The 25,746-nt window shown below is 41.8% G+C and overlaps 1 protein-coding gene across 3 annotated transcripts in view; it reads right to left on the reverse strand.

Moving 5' to 3' along the window:
- Nucleotides 1-25,746, reverse strand: part of ptbp3 (polypyrimidine tract binding protein 3) — a 77,444-nt gene that overhangs the window by 36,183 nt on the left and 15,515 nt on the right. For all 3 annotated transcript variants that reach the window (XM_052019987.1, XM_052019986.1, XM_052019988.1), the window contains one exon: nucleotides 838-913. In XM_052019987.1, the coding sequence (XP_051875947.1) occupies nucleotides 838-913 (76 nt within the window). The remainder of the gene's footprint in view (nucleotides 1-837; nucleotides 914-25,746) is intronic.

The following is a 25,746-nucleotide window of genomic DNA, read 5'->3' on the forward strand; positions in this document are numbered from 1 at the left end:
TTTTAATGTTGACGTCCATTAAAGAGCATCGTTACCCAGTTTGAAGGTCTCCCATTAAATTAATTGTTTAAGTTAACTCCAGAACAAAATGCTTGCAGCTTACCTACAAAATTAACAATTTTTAAAAAAAATCTGAGCCAGCAACTTAATAGCAGGGATGGGTACACTGAACAAGGGGGTGAACAATAACAAAAAAATCCGCCCTTCGCTACTTCCAATTCAATTTTTTGGGAAAGGAACATTCAGAAAATGCTTTTTCTTTTAAAGAAAACTATATGAAGCATATTAAAATCATTCAACTCACCAGTGAAATCATTGGCATCACCATGAAATCAGGATTACTAAACTTTCATGAAGGAAAGTATTTTACTCAATATATAAACAATCTTTCAAAGCAGTGTTCATTTACTATGATCCTAGGACAGCACATTCCCCAACTTTTAATTTTTATCACATCACGCTACCCAAATATTTGTTTCAAGGACAGATTTGACAGTCCATTTGAAATCAATCAAGTTCTATTTTCTGCAACAAACAACCTGCTGCTGGAGGAACTTAGCAGGTCGAGCAGCACATATGGGGGGGGGGATTGTAGACATTTCTGGTGAATCTGTGCAGCAGAATTTCAACCCAAGATGTCAACAATTCCTCCACACGCCCTTCCCCTGCTTCTCTCCCCCCACCCCCACAGATGCTGCTCAACCTGCTGAATTCCTCCAGAGATATTTTGTTGCTCCAGATTCCAGCATCCACAGCCTCATGCGTCTCCAAATTCTATTTTGAGTTTGATACTCAAGGTACTGTAACAATAGGATTTAATTGATGAATTGCAAATACCTGTAGCCAAAGTAGAATTGCTCATGGTAGAAGGGCCGTTAACAATACCAGCAGAAAGCAGCTCGTCAGATCCTCTCTGCAAAACAAAAATAAAAATCACAGTTGAATAATTGGCAGCATTTAAAGTTTTTAAGCTTTAATTAATGCATCAATGTACGTTACACTTGGAATACGAGGAATATCGTTTAATAATTGAGACATTCAACTGGAAAATAACCCATAGAGCTTGTAATTGACAAATGGTACACGTACTTGACACATACAATAGACCTGATTTGCATTCTTGTGTTTAAACATTGTCAATGAATACCACTATTGGGACAAATTAACACAAGCACCTTATTTATAATATAAAATTTTCCAGATTAATTGCTTACAATTGCTCTAAGCACTGAAAGGTTTCTTCCCCCCACAACAAAAAACACCAAAATTAAAAAAAAATGACAGTACATCCTACAAAATATGTGGGACTTGGGAATAGGATGCACATACAAAACAGAATTAAATATTTACAAAACAGTACCATTTTCCTCAAATGCAAAAATGACACTTCAATTATTTGTTGGAAGATATGGAAATACGAGGATCACATTAAAACATGTATTCACTGGCTTTGTACTTGTTTCCAATCTGGAGCAGAAGCAAACTATTGGCTAATATTGCAGCATATTTAAGTACTGGAGCTATGTAGCAGGTAAGATAGCATCTGTTGAGAGAGACAGTAATATTTCACGTCCATATTAGAACTAACTTTTGTTACTTAACATAGAACATTACAGCACAGTACAGTACAGGCCCTTCGGCCTGCAACGTTGTGCCGACATTTTATCCTGCTCTAAGATCTATCGAACCCTTCCCTCCCACATAACCACATGAATGATAGAGAAATGGAGGGCTAAGAGTCTCTTAGATGTTCCTAATGTATCTGCCCCCACAACCTCTGCCAGCAGTGCGTTCCACGCACCCACCACTGTGTAAAAAAAACTTACTCCTGATATCCCCCCATACCTTCCTCCAATCACCTTAAAATCATGCCCCCTCGTGTTAGCCATTGTCACCCTGGGAAAAAAAATCTGACTGTCCTCTCAATCTATGCCTCTTATCATCTTGTACACCTCTATCAAGCTTAATGGCATCTTCCCTATAGCAGAGCAACCAAAACCAACCAAACACAACTATAAAGTAGCAAAAATAAAAATGACATGTTGGGCAGGGAACCAGGATAAGCGCTCGGTTTAATGGAGACACAAGAGACTGCAGATGCCGGGATCTGGAGCAAAAAATGAACTGCTCGGAGAATCAATCAGCGGGTCAAGATGCTGCCTGACCGTCAGTGCTCTCACTTTAATGGGCTAGTCTGCATTTTGAGAAGCATCACAAGAATGTTTCCACTGTAGATTTTTGTGTTTTTTTTAAATCAAACAGCTTCAGGCTTACAATGAGCAATATGCACAGACTACCTCCCCAACCAATCTGACAAATAAGATTTTTTGGCTTCACTTGGTTTCCAATTCCTGTCTTTTCATAGCATGAGTAATAAAATACAAACATGCCAATTAGTAGGCTACTCAACCCCTTAAACCTGCATTACCATTTAATAAGATGATGGCTGAAGTTTGTAACCTGAAGTTGAAATTCTCATCTACCCAAGGTACCTTTCAACCTTTGACTTATCAAATAGCCAACTAACTCTGCATTGAAAATATTCCAAGGGTCTGCTTCCAGCACCCTTTGACAAAGTTCTGAAGACCCTCAATAAATTTCACCTCATTTTAAATAATTTGAACAGTAACCAAATCTACATTTTCCCACAACCTTTCAGTCAAGACCCCCTCACAACTCAGTTTCAATCAAGTACCTTCTCATCCTTAAGGCAAACACTATTGTGCAGTTTTGCAGATATGGTCTGACCAATGCCCTATAAATGAAAATAAATCCTCCCTACTTTTTCCATTCAATTCCCCAAACAATAGACACCTTGCAAGCTTCCCTAATTACTTATTACACCAGCAATCTAGCTTCAAGGCACCCTGATCCCTCAAAGCTATGCAATCCTTTAGTATTTAAGTAACAGGCTATAATGGCTATTTCACATTTTCCCACATCACAGTCCATTTTCCATACCTTCATCCACTCACTTAGCTATCCACAACCATGGATATAAAGATAGGTGGCCACGTTAGTTGTGAAATCAGTGAAGTTAGCAACCAAACCTTTAGCCAAGTCATTTATGAAAACTACGAATTGTTCAGGCCCCATTACCAATCACTGTGGAACATCACTTGTTACACTATGCCAATTAGATGCCCAATGTGTTCCAAGTGCCCCTTATGGAAACAGTGTGGAAAAATCATGAGTGAAATCTCAATGAATGAGCTTTCTGAATGGCCTCAAAGTATTTATGCCATCAATCCATACACCAAAAATTATCAATTCAGAACTGAAATTCTATATTCAACTACTGCAGGCAGATAAGGGTGCCTAGTGAATACTGATGATCCTCACAAGTAACCGTCTACATACATGTAGGCTGCACAGCACTCTGCTTGGCCAAAGTGATCTTATGGGATCAGAAAATCCCACATTGCATATTAAATACTGGAAAATTATCAGTTCCCCAACAACAAGTTATAGCCAATGTTTTATTCCTTTATACAATGTGGGCATTGCTAGCCAGGCCGGCTTTTATTGCCCTTTTCCAATTGCTCAAGAACAGCCATTATCTGAAAGCACAGCAGTTCTTCTTGTACACAAGATGCTGCGTGAAGTTCCTAGATTTAGACTCAGCAACAATGAATTAATGGCAATAGATTTCCAAGGTAAGGTGTGTGATTTGAGGGGAACCAACACTTGGTGCTCATTCTTCATGGTGACAGAGTTCATGGATCAGAATAGCCTTTCTATGGAACCACAATGCATTTTTATAGATGGTACACATTTCCACCACAATGGTGGCCACAATGAATGCCAAGGGTGGCAAGTAGGCTATAAATCAACTAAGGATACTCCATTCTAAATTTTGTTGGGCCTTGGCACTGCATTCACATGCATTAAGATATCAGATGGTGAGTGAGTCTCCACTGAACACTCAGGCTCTGGCCTTCTCTTGTTGCCAGTATGCCAAGCGGAAGTCACGAGTTTAAAGACCCAGTCAGTGAGGACACAAATGCATAGAAATTTCTTTACCCAAAGCAAATTTTTGGCATTCTCTACCCAAGACAGCTGTGGCGGCTATGTTCTTATTTCTTTTCATGTCCTTTTGGTTGATATGTATAAGACATAGAACAAAAACAGATTTGCCTATCAGGGAGATGAAGATTATGGGGAATAAGCAAGTGGCTTAGCCAAGATTAAGTCAGCCATGATGCTATTTAATAGTTGAGTAGGTGCAAGGGACCACAATCTTGTTGATGGTGGGATAATAGTAATATAATTGAATGTCAGGGATTGGTGGCTAGGTTCCAGTGATGCCACTCAAGTGCCAGGCAATGTTACTCAATGATACTCAACTGTACACACATGCAAACAACAACTGGTAGAATTCTTTCCCAAAACAAACTACTAAATTTCTTCCTCATTACTACATTATATCAGCTTTAAGATAAATTTCTAGCTTACATTTACCAAGCACCAATTTCTCAGTTGCTGAATTGGAAAATATTTAATTATTAAAGTAACTATTTAAATGGCTCAATGGTGGAGTAGGCAGGATGTTAAATGTAACATCTGCACATTGGTTAATTTGATTGACTTGTATTTTTTGTCATCCAATGTTTCTATTTAACTTTGAAATAAATTTTATTTAAAATCACTCTTACCCATATAGTGTTATTGACAAAGACTTAATCCATAGGTTTAAATCAATGTCCTTGAAGCATTGTGATACTAAGTAATAATGCTGACTAGGATCCAAGGATGTTTTAAGTACAATTTTAATCCAAGATGTCTTCTTTGCTATTGCTACCCAATGGGACTAGAAGGACAGTTCAAACAATATTATCTCAAAATTCCGAGGACACAAACCACAAAAATTCAGAAGAATTGTACTGATCAAAGTCATGCAGAAATAGAAATTAACACCTACTTTTAACTCCAATGCAATGGATAACAACAATCAAAAAATCAACACAGCCTTAATCTTAAGAAATTCACATCAGTGCCATTTATGTCTGAATTAATAAACAAGACTAGGTCATGTGGTCCCTTGTATCGACTCAACTCTTCAATAGGATCGTGACTCTTCTAAGCTTGATCTAAACTCCACTTGCTTGCTTATTCCTTATAATCCTCATCTCTTTAATAAAAGAAAGATTTAACTTGGCCTTAAATATATTAAATCATCTAGCTCTCAAATGAACATTCCTTCTCTTCGACATGAAATTCCACTTCATTCACCTTAATGAGTAGTTCCTTGTTCAGAGAAAATACCTTCTTGTTCTGGACTTCACTTGGAGTCTGAACATCCTGCCACCATCAATCTTGTCAAGCCTTCCAAAGATCTTTGTTTCAACAACTCTCATTTCTCTAGACTCCAATGATTAAAGTCCCAATTTTTCATCAACTGACAGTTCAACCAAGCTGAACCTTTGTTAAAAAACTTATCTACATATTCTCCCCCCCCCCCCACCTTAAACAAGGAAACCAAAACTGTACCATCTCTCCAGATGTGCTCACAGCATTCTGTGCAGACTTTTACACTCCATTTCCCAGTCAACATTAAGGCTAACATTCTATTTGTCATTCAAATTATCTGCTAAACTTGCAAGCCAACTTTATATACATACAATAAAATACACAGATCCCTCCATACTATAAAACTCTAATTTTTCCATTTAATCAATCTGCTTTTCTATTCTGCCAACCTCACGTTTGCCCACATGCTTAACTCTACTTGTATTCCTTAACATACTCTTATCCTCATAACTCGCTTCTCCAAATTTAACTACAATGTATTCATGGCTTACATCAAAATCAATGTAGATTGGTAAGACTCCTGTACCTAATCCTGTCGCACTGCACTTGTTACAGTTTAGCAATCTGAAAATACTCAAACAATTTTCACAAAATTAAGTTGCTGCTCTTTTTTAAGAAAATTAAATATTTCCCCAAATGTCCTGGTTCTTGCTGCTTAATAATGGATTCCAGCATTTTCCTGATGATTGGCTTACAGATCATTTTGTTTCTTGCCTTGTGTCTGTCTCACTTCTAGAATAGGGTCACTGCAGAGGCAGTTCTCTTTTGTAGGACCTTGACAGAATCGAGGGAAATTTGTAAAATGAATCAGTTTCCCATCATCTCTGAAGATAGTCCTTTCAACAGACTTGGATACAGGCCGTCAACCTTTAGTCCCATTTCTTTGCCAGACAACTTTACTATGATTGTTTTCAGTCCCTCCCTTTTCTCCTCCCTGAGATTTGCTAATATTATCAAGGAATCTACCATGTAGAAACAAATTTTATTTTTGTAATTAGAAGTAATCACTTAAGATCAATACAAAAGATTTTCACAGACCAAGCATACCCAGAATTTATTTCAACAAGCCCAAACTGTGACAGAAAAGACATTTTAAAAATTTAGTGTTTCTTTCTAACAGGGGCTTGAGGCATGTTAGAAAAGGAGCAAAAAGGGAATAAAGCAGCATTTGCCGACAGCCAGAATCATGCTGCCCGTGGCTCCAAGGGTTCTACAATTGCTATTGCTGCATTCACATCCGATAGTAGAGCCTGTGTGTTTGGATTTACTGGTGTTTTGCTGGCAAAATTAGCTCCAATTCTATACCAGCTGGAAACATTTTTGTCACTTACCAGCCCAACATCCTCACTTTAGTAAAAACCTTCAGACCACAAATGGTTGACCTTCTATAAGTTCAAAATGAAAACATCAATCTCTTTTGTACATAGAGCATGCTATTCAGAGAGCCTGGGAGAAAAGGAGTTAATTCTCCAGATCAATAACCTTTAGTAACAAAGTGAAAATAACAGTGCTTTTGTTGAGAGTTCAGAACATACCCAATAGTGGCCTATTTAATATCATTCCAACTTAATCTTTGTAAACTGGGTTATATAGGCAGAGAAATATATCAGCCTTTATAATTTATAATTGTATTCCAAAATAGTATCTGAGCAGCCAATCAGCAGTGACGAGGGTCAAAGAAACGAAAAGCCAAATTTCACGTCAAGGTTCACCAACGTTACTTGAATTTAACTAAAGACAACTCTCTCCATAAAAGTCATTATGTCATCAGTAAGCATCACAACAGAATTCATGGCTTAACCATGCTCATTTGCAGTAATTTATCTATTTATTTATTTAACACACTGTATTTATTTATTTAACACACTGTATTAAAGCATTCAAGTTGGAGGTTTCACAAAAATGTGCACTGAATACCGCAAAATTAACACTTATCCCAACTCAATCTCCTAAAAAAATAAACTTTTGCACTTATCTTATATGAGCAATAAGCCACACCGAGATCCAGCACTAAGCAAAAAAAGACCAAACAGTTGGTGACTCTATTCCTTTTGATTGATATTACATGGTCTTTCATTTAAAGCAGAGACCAAATAATTGTAATTAGTATTCAATGCAGTTTTATTGAAATCCATTTCAATGACAATGGGCAAACACAGTGCTCAAGGTTGTACAATTCAAATGGCATTTATCAAATGGAAACCACTGAATTCCTATGTAATCTCCAGCAGTTCCTCAGGATTTAATTCTTGTGTTAAACTTTCAGTTTAGCCAATCAAGCTGCCTTATACAGACCAGTCAGCTGAAACTGCAATACTGTTGAGATAAAGCTGCAACAAAATGAAACAGCAACTACAAACATCCACACATTCTGATCAAGAGAATCCTGTTAAGGTTTCCCTCCAAGCTTCTCCTGATCAATATATTTCTCAAAGTAGTACACATCAAGTTGTCAAACACCAGATTAAATCTGGACTAGTTCAAGCAAACTCTTCATTCTTAACCATCACTGAAACATCTTTCTAGGTCTCAAAATTTAATTACTGAAAAATATAAACATCGTAAAGATTGCATTTTAATGGTTTCCTCGCCTTTGCCTCCAAATTCATCTTTTCTACAGTACACAAATTAAAATACATGTACCGATATGCGTCATCTCTGCCTTGACACGTGTTGTTCATTTTGTTCACACATGCTACAAATTCAAGGCAGTGGCCACTTCCGAGGATCACACATTTGATGATAGCAAGCTTCAGGTCAAACAGCTGTAGCAAGTTGGTAGGTAGCTATGAAAGTGTATTAAATTTAGAATGCCATTCCAATTGATAACTGAAGTCCAGACCACTATTTATGCCTTTGCTTAATATTACCTGCTTAGTGCTCATTCCATTTATGACAAGGACACCATTTTTATTTTGAAGATAGATTTGAAAAATCGGCTCCCCCCCCCCCAAGAGTTATTCTGATGGAATATTTTTCAGGGACCATCCCAGTCAGTGTTCTTCACTGCAAGGCTTGCAAACCAGTGTGTTCTGGGAAAGGAATAGGGTGTGGCCAGGAACAGGACCAAGTGTGCAGGTGTTTCACGGTGGGGAACTCAAATTAAACAGCTGGGGATAAGCAGACATGTTTTCCCATTGGTTCCATTACTTAATCTAAAAGATATATAATCAAATAGCATGTCATACCCTGCTCAGTGATGAAACAACCCAAAAATCTGAAAATTTTAGGTTTAGCACAAAGATGTGCACTACACTCTTACTTGTTATCAAGCATCCATAGGAAACACTTCAGAGCCCAAACAGGTCCTAATTTTAATTCTCCCCTTTGAAAATTAATGAGACTTTTTTTAAACACCCCCCCCCCACCCCAAATTTATTTTTGAGGTACTAAATATTTGGATGGACCTGTCCAAAGTTTGTTAGTCTACCTGAACCATACAAGAGAAACTGAAAATTTCTGCACCGAGGTTCTGGGGGAGACCAGCTATGACTTAAACCAGTTAGACAAATATATCAGAGAGAAAGAACCAAGTTTAATGAGGTACCAAAGAAATGGCTTAGATATTGCTCAAGTAAAAATTCTAAAAGATTGTAAACTTATTGTCAGGGATGAATGTACAATTGTTCACAAAGCAGCCATTGAAGCATTAGATGAAACACTGCAAGACCTTAGATTATAATACTAAATTAATGCAAGGTGTTAATTTAGTGCAAACTGGAGGTTTTTGCTACAATTCTACAAGGTACTTCAGCAGATAAATTGAAAGCCTGTATCAAAGCATCATGTATTTGGGAGAATGTTAAATGATTACACTTGAAAACCAAATATGTAAACACATTTGACAGGCAATCCACATGCAAAAGAGTTTGCTTTGAATTTACTCAAATTTGGAAATGGGGTAATTAAACATGTGACTCAACAAGAATGAATGGATTTGATGAAAAACTTGAGCCAAATTGTATTATCACTCATGATCTGAAGCAAGCTATTTTCACAGACGAGGTTCAACATTATTTAATTACCAATGGTGCTAAAATTGCTTTGTCATGCAACCAAAAAAAAGACGCAGCACAGGCCATGAATAAAGATGTTCTTTTGAAGCTTCCCAGAGAAGCTGTATAATGTTAATCTATCAACAGTGTGACAGACATCGATGACTACATTTTCCTGTTCAATTTTTAAACACCGTCGCCACTGGATGTGCCGCCATATAACCTTAAACTAAAAGGAGCTCCAATCATGCTACTCAGGAATTTGGATCCAACAATACCATGCAACAGAAGATTATTGGTTCAAAATTTACCTTTGTTCATGACATGTTTCTCTCCACATCATGGTTATAAAAGTGCACTATTCTTGTATTGATCATATCTTTAATTACCACTAAATACATCTTACAAAAATTTCAGATAAGCTTGTAAAAAATTACTTCTAAAGTAAACATAGAATTTACGTCAATTGAATAAGTTAATTCATTTAGTCTGCCCAGTATTCTTTAAGCACTTTTGAAATCACAGACAAATTATCGGAATGGTGTAATAATGTTCAAAACTGTTCAAAATTGATGCCATATGACAAACTAACCAAGCAACACTCTGCATCCTACATTTGATTTTCAGATCAAGCATACCTCAAACTCTGGAAAATGTTTATAAAGCTATTTCTCAGTTTTAAATCAAATTTCAGTTTCAACAGAATCCCTCAGGATTTAAGTTTGAACTGCACATTCCAGAAACTTCATTTACTGCACACCTAACATAATAAAATTCCCCAATGGAGAATGGGTCTCAGCATAACTAATCTGGACTATGCCATTGGAAGAGATATTGGATACAAATCCAATGATTGATCAAGGATGTACAGGTTTAAAGAGCACTTGAGATGAGCAATGGTATTTATAACAACAAGCAAACCATGATAACAGCACAAATACACTCCCTAGCATTGTCAGGTAACTATGGCTGTATGAAAATAACATGAAACAGTCATACCTATTGTGCAATCTTGAGTGTTTACAATGCAGAAACCAGAAGTTAGGAAAACTTGTGCTCAAAACTCTTGGATGCCCACTTGCAACAATTGTATCTTATTCCTGTGCCAACTACAATTCAAAAATATAATTAACTTGCATAAAAGAACTGAAACACCAATTGCTGCATGCACAGAACAAACCTTGTTAAAAGATGACAAAAAAAACTGAAGGATTTTTAGAATGCATGGAACAGCTCTACAGTCTCATCAAATAGTGGGGATTAAGATTATGTCAGAAGTGGATGAGTAAGGCTCCAACAGCATATCTGTGTGTCAAAGATCCATAATTTACACCATAGGATGCATCTTAATTTTGTTCTTTCAATCTAGTAACAACCCATAACATATTGACACTACTATAGAAATACACACAACTCTACATCTAACAGCACTCACTCAGCACCATGATCCTTCTCCTTCCCACCCCCAACAAACTACCCAAAATGACTCTGGAATTTAAGTGGATTAATCAGGATATTACAGCACATTTAAACATGGCAAGTTCTGTGTCAGTTTTAAATCGATTCTAATGCACATAACCACAGCTCGTACATTCTTATGTGGAAATTGAAAATACATTCATTTTTTTTGAACAACCAAAAAGAAACACATGCTGGTTTCTATTCAATGGAATGAGTGCAACTCTCAGTGAAATCTTTGTCAACTAAAACATGAAAATTTGAGTTGTGCTGCTCAGGGTAAAAGAACAATTTTAACTCCACTTTGTCTCAACAGCTACATACCCAACATGCAAATATCAAATTCCTTCTATAAAGTTGGTTAAACTCATTTATGAGACTTGAAACTCTTCCCATAACAAAGCTGTCAAAAGGCAAGCTTCTGTAACACTTAATACATGTGCAAATTTCAAAGAAAAATTTGAAAACAATACCTGCAACAGTTGATCATAGCATTAAGCAGCATACCAGTCAGTATTCTTCAAAAGGAAAAAAACCCATTGGATGAGAATACAAGAGAAGCTGAAAGGTGTTAAAACTGAAGACAACAGGCAAAAATAAGAACTAATTCAAGCCAACATGAAGTTTAACGTAGTTTGGTATTATTCAAGCAAAAATAAAGCCTTCCTTGAAATGGCTTTCACTTTATCGTGTAACAAAATACACAGGCTGCAAGTATCATTGAGAGACTACCTCTACAGAATGATTGGTTGTCACCCTAGAAACAAGACTCCCCTGAAGATAACAACAGCTGCAGACTTAGCCACACGTGCTGTGCCCAGCTCAGAGCTCATGAGATTCATTGTCTGATATATCAATTATTGAGAGGAACTTGCCCACCAGTGGAAAGAAGACACTTCCCGGCTCCATGCCCAAAAATGTAATCCAATTAGAACCCAAGTTTCTTCCATGTAACATTCATGAGGAACAACATATTCTTAAAGAAACTTTCAGGTGAATACATTCCAAGTGATGAACTTGTGCACTGTTAACATATTATCCGTAATCTAGACCAACTTTCTTCCATTCCACCAAACTAAATGGATGCGTCAACCTCAAAGGAGAAAAGTGTGAATAGCCAAAAAGGACTCATGTCATTACTGCCAAAAAGGTTGTTATTTTATTTTAACTCAACTCTGCCGGCCCTAGATTTTACCTCTATCATCTGACTTAAGTCAATGGCAGTGGGATCTAAACAGTTCAATTGAAGCATCTTGGCGGAAAGAGGCTGCAATAACAATAATGAGTATAATTAATTCCTCTCTGTGCCAGTAAACAACTTTCATGTGCTAAGGGATTCATAAAAAAGTATGGCATTCAATAGCAGAACTTTCAAACCAAGTCACTTCTGCAAAAACAGCCTTGGTGTAATTATAGTATTCTGCCATTACCAACTTAGATGTGAAGGAATAAAGTAGTCAGAACCCAACATCCAGCTCAAACTATTTTTGAGTTCATTTACATTGCTTTATGCAATCAAATTCTGTAAACACTTAGCACAGAAACCACAATGTTTGCTTTTCCATTTAAACCACATGCTTATGTGGTGTTGATATCCTGCACTTTAGGTTTGAGAGTATAAAATTAAAAAGGTGACCCAAACCCCATGTGAGCACTTGACCATGACTAGACCTGGAGCAAGTAGCACAACTATACAGCAAAGGACTGGATAAAAATTAACTCACGTGCAGCATTGCAAGACAAAGGATACAAGGTAAAACTAAACCAATCATTTTGATCTGGATGAAATACCGAGCTTGGCTTCTGTAACACAGTCCAACCTGATGTTCCAAGATACGCAACAATGATTGCTTATTTAAAGTGATAGAGGCACAAAGCAGCATTAGGTTGTCACTATTGGTTATGTGAAGCTATTGGTTAAGCTATACTTCTGCAAGGCCACTTGTGTACATATCTTGAAGAGTAAATGTTTCCTATTTGAATGACTACAGCATGCTACAGGTGTAGCTTTTAAGTATTTCAACATGAAAATAATTGGGCAAATAAGCATGTTCTTAATCTTTGAATTCTGTTGGCATATTAGACCAACAAGTAATTCAAAATGTAGTTTTATGGTGGTCAAAACAGGAAATATGTAAAGTCTGGATGGGGGTGCAGAATAAATAACTGCTGTTATAAACATATGTGGCATATATGGAAAAATGATATGGCTTCCTGTTAGACTAAATATATTGCAAGAACATAACCGCCATCAAACTTTTGCTTTAAATAATAGCCTCAAACCCATTATGAAGTGGTGCAAGAGCAAGTTCACTGGCTGTTTGCCTCTTTTGACGAGCACTAGAATCCCAGAGGCATCAAAAAAGTTTCTGCAACTGGTGTTAGCAATCCAACTTGGGAGGTGCTACAGCAAACAAGTTTGGAAGCTTCCACACACATTGCAATTGGTCAACTACCTGACAGGAAACTTATTTTTAAATCATGCATTTATCATCCAAGGAAGTCAAAGCATGAAATTTATTTACTTGGGATTTGATAAATACAATTCATAGATCCTCAATTCTGTAGGCAGCCAATTAAACAAAATGCTAGGAACACTCAGGCAGCATCTATGGATAGAGGAACAAGTTAACATTTCAGGTCTGGAACCCTTCAGCAGAACTGGGAAAGAAAACAAGTTGGTTTACAGCAGCAAAGACAAATTGGTGGGGAGGGGGGGGTGGGTGGGTAGGTAAATGGCAGTTCAAAATGTGCTTCTTTATCTGTGTAATGCATTGCAAATAGCAAGGCTATGGGACATTGTCAGCAGGCTACATTACAATAATAGAAAAAGAAAAATTGAGCCAAAATGAAAAGCAGATATTACCAGCTTTGGGAGAATTCTGTATATAGTGTCCCAAAGGCTGCCATGTGTCAAGACAGACAAGATGTGGTTCCTCAAGCTCACATTGGGTTTCACTAAGTGCAGGTGGCTACAGACAGAAAAAGTCTGGGAGTGGTTGGGATGCAAAGTGGCAGGCAGCCGAAAGCTCGGTGTCACTCCTGCAGACTGAACAAAGGTGCACCACAAAGCAAAGCAATGACCTCAAATTAACATTTGATTTCTCCAGCGTAGAGCAGACCAAGATTGTGAAAATTGAATGCAGTACACTAGCATGGAGAAACAGCAAGCAAAAAGCTGGTTCACCTGCAAAGATTGTTTGAGTCCCAGGATAGTAGTAAGGGAAGAGGGGGAAGGCAAGTTGTTGCATTTCTTACTGTTGCAATATGAAAGTGCCATATGAAATGATGAGCAGTAGATGGGAACACAAGAGCAAGCCAGGGAAGTTGCAAAGGAAGCAATCCTTTGAAATGTTGAAAAGGGGAAGCAAGGGAAGGGAAATGTTTGTCTGGTGGGAAGCTACCAAGTATTGGGGAACAGTGCAATGATACTGCACTCCTGTCAACTGTACATGTACCCAAGCCAAAAAAAAAGTCTGAGCTCCAAATCAATTATATTAACTATTTAATAAACATCTTTAAGTCAAGATTTCAGTCCACATTCCTGTAAATAAAACATTGTATTTTTCCCATCTAATACCATCCTGTGTATTAGGTAAATTGTCATATACAACACCATACATCTTTGGCAGTGTTGATTATTTCTATCACAGAATATACAGTGGCATGCAAAAGTTTGGGCAGCCCTGGTCAAAATTTCTGTTACTGTGAATAGTTGAGTAGAAGATGAACTGATCTCCAAAAGTCATAAAGTTAAAGTTAAAGAGGAAACATTCTTTTCAACACTTTAAGCAAGATTAGTGTATTATTTTTGTCTTGTACAATTTTAGGGTGAAAAAAGGATTTGAGATTTGAGCTCTCAGATAACTTTTACTAAGGTCTCAGATCTTCATTAGCTTGTTCGGCCTATGGCTTGTTCACAGTCATTGTTAGGAAAGGCCAGGTGATGCAAATTTCAAAGCTTTATAAATACCCTGACTCCTCAAACCATGTCCCAACAATCAGCAGCCATGGGCTCCTCTAAGCAGCTGCCTAGCACTCCAAAAATTAAAATAAATGATGCCCACAAAGCAGGAGAAGGCTATAAGAAGATAGCAAAATGTTTTCAGGTAGCCTTTTCCTCAGTTTGTGAAGTAATTAAGAAATGGCAGTTAACAGAAACGATGGAGGTCAAGTTGAGGTCTGGAAGACCAAGAAAACTTTCCGAGAGAACTGTTCGTAGGATTGCTAGAAAGGCAAATCAAAACCCCCGTTTGATTGCAAAAGACCTTCAGGAAGATTTAGCAGACACTGGAGTGGTGGTGCACTGTTCTACTGTGCAGCGACACCTGCACAAATATGACCTTCATGGAAGAGTCATCAGAAGAAAACCTTTCCTGCGTCCTCACCACAAAATTCAGCGTCAGAAGTTTGCAAAGGAACATCTAACCAAGCCTGATGCATTTTGGGAACAAGTCCTGTGGACCGATGAAGTTAAAATAGAACTTCCTGGCCGCAATGAGCAAAGGTATGTTTGGAGAAAAAAGGGTGCAGAATTTCATGAAAAGAACACCTCTCCAACTGTTAAGCACGGGGGTGGATCGATCATGCTTTGGGCTCGTGTTGCAGCCAGTGGCACGGGGAATATTTCACTGGTGGAGGGAAGAATGAATTCAATTAAATACCAGCAAATTCTGGAAGCAAACATCACACCGTCTGTAAAAAAGCTGAAGATGAAAAAGAGGATGACTTCTACAACAGGATAACGATGCTAAACACACCTCAAAATCCACAATGGACTACCTCAAGAGGCACAAGCCGAAGGTTTTGCCATGGCCCTCAGTCCCCTGACCTAAACATCATCGAAAATCTGTGGATAGACCTCAAAACGGCAGTGCATGCAAGACGGCCCAAGAATTTCACAGAACTAGAAGCCTTTTGCGAGGAAGAACGGGCGAAAATCCCCCAAACAAGAATTGAAAGACTCTTAGCTGGCTACAGAAAGCATTTACAAGCTGTGATACTTGCCAAAGGGGGTGCTACTAAGTACTGACCATGCAGGGTGCCCAAACTTTTGCTTCGGGCCCTTTTCCCTTTGTTATTTTGAAACTGTAAAAGATGGAAATAAAAAAGTAATCTTGCTTAAAATATTAAAGAAATACGTCATCTTCAACTTTTATGCCATTTGGAAATCAGGTCATCTTTTACTCGCTTAGCTATTCACAGTAACAGAAATTTTGACCAGGGGTGCCCAAACTTTTGCATGCCACTGTACACTTTGCAAGCTGCCATTAATCTATATTATTCATAATGGACATAACTAACGACTTTCCTACATGCAAATTAACTTTTTAACTGCATTTGCGACCAACTAGGAATCTGCTCACATTCAATCCTCATAATTTAAAATGCTTCTCTTTTTTATATAACAACCAGACCTCTAAATCTAAACTCACTGACAATGCCCAAGGGATATGCTGCATCTCCTCTTGACAGTTGATGGTTTTGGTGGAATTTTACCATTATTTTGCTTACATATACTCAGTTTAAAGCAATTCAAAAATACTACACTGAATCTATTATCTTGATGCAGCAATCTGGACACTTTTCTGGTCATACTCTTTCCAGCCCCACAACTTGTACAACCAGATTCAAGCTACATACAAACAACTGGGACTGCTCCAGAGAGGTGGTATTGGGAGTCTTGGGTGTTGGTTGGCAGTCAACTCAAAAACAAAAAGGCTCGTAATTCCAAGAGTTAACTTGAGAACAATGGGTTTCGAACAATGGGTTTCAAACAATGTTTAAATTACTGCTCCTCCTCTGACATGCTTTTGCATTGTTAAACTAATTTGAAAGTTTTGGGATTCACCACTTTTGCTCCTGGACACAGCCATTTATAGGTCAGTTTACTAAACAAAAAAAACTGTCCATTAGCCACATGCAATTATCCTAACCATTTTCACAGATTTCTGTTGAGTCATGCTAGATTCACAAGGAAGCTGTAAATTCACACCCTTCCATAGACAAAAGTTATCAAATTTCCTTGGTGCCAGTTTACTGAATTTCATCTAACCTCATGGAGCTTTAATTTCAGCAGCAGTAGCTTTTTTCTTAAAATATAGGCACTTCCTCAAATCAGCAATACCACCAATAATGTTTCTTTCCTCTTCACCGAGATGGTAATTTCTAATGTGATATAGCTTTAAGAGCATATCCAACATGCACAACTTCGCTACTAGACTATCTCAGTTTTCCAAACAGGACACAGCAACAAAATCATGCTTGACTATAATCCTTCAACTTTATGGCTACAGAGATCAAGAAACTGTCCCAGTACACCAATGAAACTAACTCAGACTATTAAGCATATGTAAATTATTAAGTAAATGACATGATCACAAATGTTCACCGGTGTTAAATCTCTCAAGCTGTACTGCATGCTGTGCATTTCCTGTTTGAGATATCCAGCAATTGTAGCTTTTGAACAAACTGCAGTTCTTGCATATTAACAGCCCAGAAACACAGCTCCCAATATCATATTTGGAAGCAAAACATCCCTGCCACAGCAGAATCCTGATTTCAAATGGCATGATGTTTAAACTAACCAAACAAGACTCCTAACAAATAAGATTCTGAATTATCAAGTATCTAGCTGGCATTCAATGACTAAATTATGCCTGGTTTTCACTTCTCCCTAGGCAAATAGATATTTAATGCATGGAATTGTTCAGGAGCATTTGTTTCACACCTAATGATGCACATACTGACATCTGAGGATCAGGCAGCTTAGAGAACTTGAAATATGTTCAATTCTTTGAAATTAGGTCTCAAAACCCAATTCCTTTTTGGAATATGCAAAATGGTAAATTATGCTCTGTGGCTAGATTATCCAGTTACTCAAGGATCAAAAGGTGGCATTCTTGCCTAAAACATAATGATCACAGGGTTCCATTTGCCAGGCACAATCTAAACTGGGAGTACAATACAGTGTTAACAGAATACCATGGTCCAATTATATAAAGCTGACAGACTATCTGCCTGTTTTGTTGAAGTAAAGGGTAATATGGCACAATGTTAAGAGAATGGTCCTAACCACTAATTCTCTCAAAATGATCAAAATCCATGATTTATTAATGGGGACAACAGCATATAAATATTTGCAACAGTAGTTCCGCATGTTTAACAGCAATTTAATTTGCTTATGTTTTTCTTGTATGTCCAAACAACACTGTTAAGCGTGAAAAGATTCTTGTGTACATGACATCCATGTCTCTTATCAAGATATCACTGAGGTTCTGAATACTCTGGCAGAAAAGACAGGTGGAGCTGAGACTGTGGCATATTCTTTAAGTTGTGCACATTCATAATATAATTCATATTCATAATCTCCTTGTGTGCATAATAGATTGGAGCTGTTCACTTCCTTCAAGATGCTTTACCATTTTGACCAGTGGCTCACCAGTGATCCAAATCAGAGGATGTTACATTTCCGCAGCATGCCCACACCTACCAAAAGCTGGAAAACATGTATTTTCTTTAAATATCTTACCTGCTGTAGCCCTAGTGCTCATCTTGAAATGTTAGTCCACATACATCCTCGAACTGGCCAAAAGGCCACACCGACATGCTGGAAGCAGATGCAAATTCTAGCATCCATCTCCATTTCTGGATGAGGCCTCAAAATAAACGAAAAAGGAATCCACCTGGATCAAAATTATGTTATGAACCCAGGATTGTTGGGTTGGGGGGCTGGGAGTATGGGGAGTGGGGGCAACAGGGACAGGTTGGCAACATTTCTCTTTTGTTTAGTTTGAAGACAACCCTCCCTTGTACATGTCCACGAAGAAATACGCAAGTCAGAGCTCAGGTCCTGTGTGCATAAAATCATCGTTTGCATACTTCCATATGACAAAACAAAGTTGGTGCAACCTTGGTTCTGAAGTAGAGGCAAGCTACATGGAACACTTTTCTGTTAGTCCTGCAGATTACCTCCCAACAAGCACCTCTTTTCACTCCAGTGGAGACAAGTAGTGCAGCACTTTCGGCAAGAGAAAACCCCTACGTCGGTTGGTTTTTACATGAATAATGAACCATTAAGATTGTGGTCTTGGCATCTCCTTCAATCTGGATTGTTTGTGTCTTGAAGGAGACAACAAGATCTGCTTGCTCTGGACATTTGTGAAAACAAGTGAAAAGGCTCAAGAGGAATTGAGGCCCACAACTCCCAACAATTCCCAACCCAAGTTCAAACAGGAGATGACCAAGTCCTCCTTTGAGATTTTAATGCCAAACTTGCAGCAGGTCACATTTTTTTAAAAAAATGGTACACTGGGAGATAAAGGGTAGAGTAAATCAACTTTAACTTGGTTCTCCTAACTATACATGTAAACAAAATTGTCAATACAGCAGAAAATGTGTGAAGTGCAATGTCTAATGGAAACAGCCTCAATCTAGGAATTGACACCACTCATTACAGCACCAATGGAGCAGAGGACTCCAAGGATATGTAAATAGCCAGCACCATGAAAAAGAAATTATAACTGCTGGACCAACTGACAGATAATGTATTCCACCTACTGAATTAATGTAATTGACCACTAAGTGTTAGTGAGAACAAACACTACAATGGAAAAAAACTCGACAATTCCCGGTATCCACAATGATTATCCGCTCTGCAGGCCACTGTAGTTAGCTCATGAAGAAATCCTGCTTTGAATCCATCCTGTGTTTTCCAATTTGATGAACATAACCACCATGCAGGAGTTAATAAAATTATCAAAATTCTTGGACTGGAAGTACCTTCACAATTCATTAGCAAGATCATCTATATGGCTTTGCCACACACAAAACACACCAGTTGAAAGGACATTGTGGGTGCAAGGTGTGCAGCAGAACCAACATTTAATCTGCAGCAATACAAGGATTTGACAATTCTGTTTAGACTGAGACAACTCAAACATTTAAGGACCAAACCCAAGAGAGGAGTTGTCTCGGACAAAGAAGCAGTCAGCTTCCACTGGAAGGAACACTAAGCATGTCCCCAACGAAGACAGGGTCCTTGATGCACAGGTGTCCAAGACGACACCATCTTTGATACAACATACAACCTACCTCCCATTTAGAGGAGACTGACAGGGCAAAAGTAGCACACATAGACTGCCACAGGTAGGGCTGGTTGGAGGCATGGAACATTGAGTTTGTGTTCAATTGCAAAACACCTCAAGGTGTGTTATACCAGCCCAAATAATGGTCACGGGCAAGGATTCCTAGGAGTCAGTAGGGATGTTACACTTTCAACATGTAGGCTTTGAGAACATGCTTGAATTACTTCGCCTTGCTACGCAGAGCTTGAGTAAGTCTGTTTTGGCATACTGAAGTTGGGCATGTGAGCAACGTGGCCAATCAAAATTTTCAGGAGCTAATTGTGGAGATGCAAACCACAAGTAATTACAGATACCCAAGTGGTTGAAGTAGAACTCTGCCAATGATTAAAAAGCAGTAGAAAATTTATCAAAACCGTAATACTGATATATCCTCAGACTATTTTAGCAATCTTACGCAAATTTCAATAACTATACTTGCGTATTGCTCTCCACTTTTATGTTGGCTTCTTGACAAAAGTAGTTGCTTTCCTATTGGCTCAACATACCTTAAAATAATTTTGTTGTGACACTCATTCTTTTCTAAAACCTGACAGCAAGCATTGCCAGGCTCTTTGGTTACAGACAACATAATTCTAAACTCAGATGCCAGTATCACCCAACCTGAGATTCCTCAGTGAGCTGTCAGGTCACTTCAACTGTGGAGGTTCAGAGACAAGATTGGCTAAACTAAACACTACATTAGCTCAATAAGCCATTGCAGTAACAGGTGGAGAACAAAATGTTAAAAAGTTAAACATGATAATATACACACAACCAGCTTCTATGCCAAACTGTTTATGCCAAAACCAGCACCTCAAATATAACCCCCTTAAGGCAGAGTATCACCAAGGCAGTAATTTAAAAGTGGACCATAACTTAAACAATGAAAATCTGCTGGTTTACCACAATGGGTTTTAGAAATAGGCATTCATTTCACACTTGGGCAAAATGCACCCAATCCAGTCTCATTTGTTTCAGCACAACTTTAACATTGAGCAAGGAGGCAAAATGTTGCCAGGAAGCTTTAGGTTAATATACAGAGAAAACAGAGGGACTCTGTGATAGGGGAGCAGATCAAAAATTGTCACAGTAATAATTGCTTTGAAAACAATCAGTTGCAGGCAAACAATCAAAAATCAAAGCAAAGGTGCAGCCAACTGAAGTGGGTGAAGGGTGGAAAGAGGCACGTTCCAAGTACTGCAAAATACTTGCACTGAAGCAGAGGTGGGGTTACATGGGTTCATTGTAGCAATATCAAAGGCCCAGGACGAGTCAGAGTGGAACTCAAAATTCTAAGTAACAGACAACTTAGTTCAGGGTCAGCCTTGCAGATAAATGGAGACATTTTGCAAAGGGTCACCACTGGGTGGCACGGTAACGTAGCAGTTAGCGTAACTCTATTACAGCACCAGCGATCGGGGTTCAATTCCCGCCACTGTAAGGAGTTTGTACATTCTCCCCATGACTGCGTGGGTTTCCTCCAGGTGCTCTGGTTTCCTCCCACATTCCAAAGATGTACAGGTTAGGAGGTTAACATGGGTGTAATTGGGTGGTGCGGGCTCATTAGGCCGGAGGAGACTGTTGTCGTGCTATTGCAGCTGGACGCGGCACGTGGTAGAAAAGAAAACGCAGAGACGTGGAGGCTGGACCGGAGAACACTTTACTGAGAGAAGCAAAATGCGTGCGCTTGCAGAAGTACCCGAGAGCCTCTCCGGCGGACATGATGTGAGGTCCCTGCCAGAAGGCCCGCCCCGCGCTACGTCTACGCTGCGCTCCTGCACATGTGCCCGCTGATGGCGGTTCGAGTTCTGCATGTCCGGGCTGCTACACCCCCCCCCCCCCCCCCCCCCCCCCCCCCCCAGAAACATCCATCGGGGGAGAGAGACCCCCAGTCTGTTTGTTCCCCTTGGGTGGCCTGCCCCACCAGTGTGGTGAGGGCACCTTCACGGGCTGCCCGATGTCCAAATGCGCCGGTTTGAGGTGGTCCACTGTGAAGGTCTCCTCGCAGCCACCCACCTCCACGACACACGTAGATCCGTTGTGCCGGATCACCTTGAAGGGTCCTTCGTATGGCCTCTGCAGAGGTGACCTGTGCACGCCCCTGCGAATGAAAATGTACTCACAGTCCTGGAGATCCTTCAGGATAAAAGACGGTGTAGTGCCATGTCTGGAGGTCGGAACCGGTGCCAGGCTCCCCACTTTGTCCCGCAGCTTCGTCAACACTTCCGCCGGCGTCCCTGCTGGACCTTGGGCCTCCGGCACGAACTCTCCCGGGACCATCAGGGGGTGCCGTAAACCAACTCCGCTGAGGTGCCCAGGTCCTCCTTGGGTGCCTCGTGGATGCCCAGTAGAACGCAGGGAAGCTCATCTGCCCAGTTGGGCCCTCTGAGGCGCGCCATCAGGGCTGACTTGAGGTGCCTGTGGAACTGCTCGACCAAGCCATTGGCCTGTGGGTGGGATGCCGTGGTGTGGTGTAACTGGGTGCCCAGGAGCTTTGCCAGTGCTGTCCACAATCCTGACGTGAACTGTGCCCTTCTGTCGGAAGTGATGTCCGCTGGGAGTCCGAACCTGGCGATCCAGTTTGTGATGAGCGTCCTGGCGCAGGACTCAATGGACGTATCCGCTAGCAGCACAGTCTCCGGCCATCTGGTGAACCTGTCAACCATGGCGAAGATATACCTGGTGCCCCGGGAGACGGGCAGGGGGCCGACGATGTCCACGTGGATGTGCTGAAACCTGCCGAGCGTCAGTTGGAACTGCTGGAGGGAAGCCTTCACATGCCGCTGGACTTTGGCGGTCTGGCAGTGTACACAGGTCCTGGCCCAGTGTCCAACCTGCTTGCGCAGACGGTGGCAAATGAATTTGTCCGCTACCAATTTGAGAGACGCCCGGATGGGTGGGCCAGGCCGTGTAGCATGTTGAACACCCGCCACCTCCATGCTGCTGGTACCACGGGCCGAAGTCTGCCAGTAGACGTGTCGCACAGGAGCCAAACTACAGTCGGGTTGATGGGGACATCCTCCAACTGGAGTCCCGAAATGGTGGTGCAATAGGCCAGGATCTCGGTGTCCACTTGTTGTGCCTGTGCCAGCGCCGCGTAGTCACTCCCTGGGGCTGAGGTGGTCACTGAGTCTATGTGGGGACGAGACAGCACGTCAGCGACCACGTTGTTCATCCCCACGATGTGGCGGATGTCTGTGGTGAACTCCGAAATAAATGAGGTGCCTCTGCTGCCGGGCCGACCATGGGTCCGATACCTTTGTGAGGGCGAAGGTGAGGGGCTTGTGGTCCGTATACGTGGTGAAATCCCTTCCTTTGAGGAAATACCGGAAGTGCCGGATAGCTAGGTAGAGCACTAGCAACTCTGTCGAAAGCGCTGTACTTCACCTCCAGTGGTCGCAGGTGTCGGCTAAAAAAGGCGAGCGGTCGCCACTGGCCCTCAACGAGCTGCTCCAGGACTCCGCTGACCGCCGTGTCGGAAGCGTCGACTGTGAGTGCCGTGGGTACATCAACTCTCGGGTGTTCTAGGAGGGCCGCCTTTGCCAACGCCGCTTTGGTCCGCTCGAAAGCTTCCATGGACTCCGTGTCCCATGCCACCAGACCGAACAGGGGTCTCATGATGCGCGCCGCCACCAGCACGAACCGATGGTAGAAATTTACCATCCCTACAAACTCTTGCAAGCCCTTGACCATTCTGGGTTTGGGAAACTGGCGAATGGCCTCGACCTTGTCCGGCAGAGGGGCAGCTCCATGCTGGTTGACCCTGTGGCCCAAGAAGTCGATTTCTGTCAGCCCAAACTGGCACTTTGCCAGGTTGATTGCCAGTCTGTGGTCACTCAGGGGCTGACAGAGTTGGCGTAAATGTGCCACGTGCTCTTTGCGTGACTTGCTGGCCACCAGGATATCATCTGGGTAGAAGACGAAATCCAGGCCTCGCCCCACCGAGTCCATTAGCCTTTGGAAAGTCTGAGCAGCGTTCTTGAGGCCGAAGGGCATCCTTAGGAATTCGAACAACCCGAAGGGGGTGATGAGGGCTGTCTTGGGCACACTGTCAGGGTGCACGGGTATCTGATGGTACCCCCGGACCAGATCGATTTTTGAAAAGAAGGTCACCCCGTGGAGGTTGGCTGTGAAATCCTGGACGTGAGGCACCGTGTATCGGTCGGCGGTTGTGGCGTCGTTGAGTCTCCTGTAGTTCCCGCAGGGCCTCCAACCTCCTGCGGATTTGGGCACCGTGTGCAGTGGAGATGCCCAACGGCTGTCTGAGCAGCGGATGACCCCCATCTCCTCCATCTTCCGGAACTCTTCCTTGGCAAGGTGGAACTTGTCGGGTGGAAGCCTACGGGCCCGGGTGTGCAGCGGTGGTCCTTGCGTGGGAATGTGGTGCTGCACGCTGTGCTTGGGACCGGTAGTGGAGGACTCAGAGGTGATGGAGGGGAAATCCACCAGCACCCTGGCGAACTCGTCACCCAAGAGTGTGACGGAGTCCAGGTGGAGGGCCGGGAACTGGGCTTCCCCGAGCCAGAAGGTTTGGAAAGTCTCGACGTGGACCAAGTGCCTGCCCTTTAGGTCGACCAGAAGACGGTTGGCCCATAGGAAATCCGCCCCTAGTAATGGCCACGACACTGCTGCTACCGTGAAGGTTCAGGTAAAACAGCTGGGGCTGAAACACAGCGGGATGGTATGCGAGCCGTACGTCTGGATGGTGGTGCCGTTCGCGGCGGTGAGGTTGGGGCCTGGGGCCACAGTACGGGTGTCCAAGTTTGAGGGGGTAAGGATGCTGATTTCGGCCCCAGTGTCCACCAGGAAACGTCACCCGGAGTGTCAGTCCCAGAGGACCAGGAGGCTGTCACGATGACCAGCCGTCGAAGCCACTAGCGACAGCCGGCCCTGATGTTTCCCGGAAAGGCACACGGTGGACGGTAGTGGCGCACTTCTGACCCCCACCTCTGATGGTAAAAGCACCATTGATCCAAACCCTCATCCTTGTCCCCCGTGGGTCTCGGTTGTGGGGTCTTGACCTTAGGCTGCACGGTCGTGGTTAGGCAGATGGAAGCTGCTCCCTGCTGCTTACTCTGCCACGAAATGTCCACCCTGGCTGCTAGGCTGTGCGGGTCGCTGAAATCTTCACCCGCGAGGAGGGGGCGAATGTCCTCTGGCAGTTGCTCGAGGAACAACTGCTCGAATAGAAGGCAGGGCTTATGGCCATCCATGTGCAGAAGCCGCGCGGCTTGTTCACGGCGGGAGAGTCGGAAAGTGCGGAGGAGGAGCGCCTTGATCCTAGCGTACCTACCCTCCGTAGGTGGACGGTGCAGGAAGTCGATGATCCGGCCTGCCACATCCTGGTCAAGCGCGCCTACCACGTAGTAGTACCGTGTGGCGTCGGCTATAATGCCTCGGATACTGAACTGGGCCTCAGCCTGCTCAAACCAAACGTGGGGCTGAGCGGCCCAGAAAGTCAGGAGCTTGAGCGAGACTGCGTTGTGCAAGTCATTGGGATTCATGTCACGGGTTCCGGATGCCATCTGGGAGCGTCAGGGTCACCAACGTAGCTGGATGCGGCACGTGGTAGAAAAGAAAACGCAGAGACGTGGAGGCTGGACCGGAGCACACTTTACTGAGAGAAGCAAAACGCACGCGCTTGCAAAAGTACCCGAGAGCCTCTCTGGCGGACGTGATGTAAGGTCCCTGCCGGAAGGCCCGCCCCGCGGTACGTCTACGCCATGCTCCCACGCATGCATCCACAGCCACTGATGGCGGTTTGAGTTCTGTGGGTCTGGGCCGCTACACTGTGTAAGTAAAAGTTTAAAACACAAACACTAGCTATAATTTCTTTACAATTGCTGGAATTTCCACAC

This window comes from Pristis pectinata, chromosome 7 (assembly GCF_009764475.1).
Source record: "Pristis pectinata isolate sPriPec2 chromosome 7, sPriPec2.1.pri, whole genome shotgun sequence".
Taxonomy (NCBI): domain Eukaryota; kingdom Metazoa; phylum Chordata; class Chondrichthyes; order Rhinopristiformes; family Pristidae; genus Pristis; species Pristis pectinata.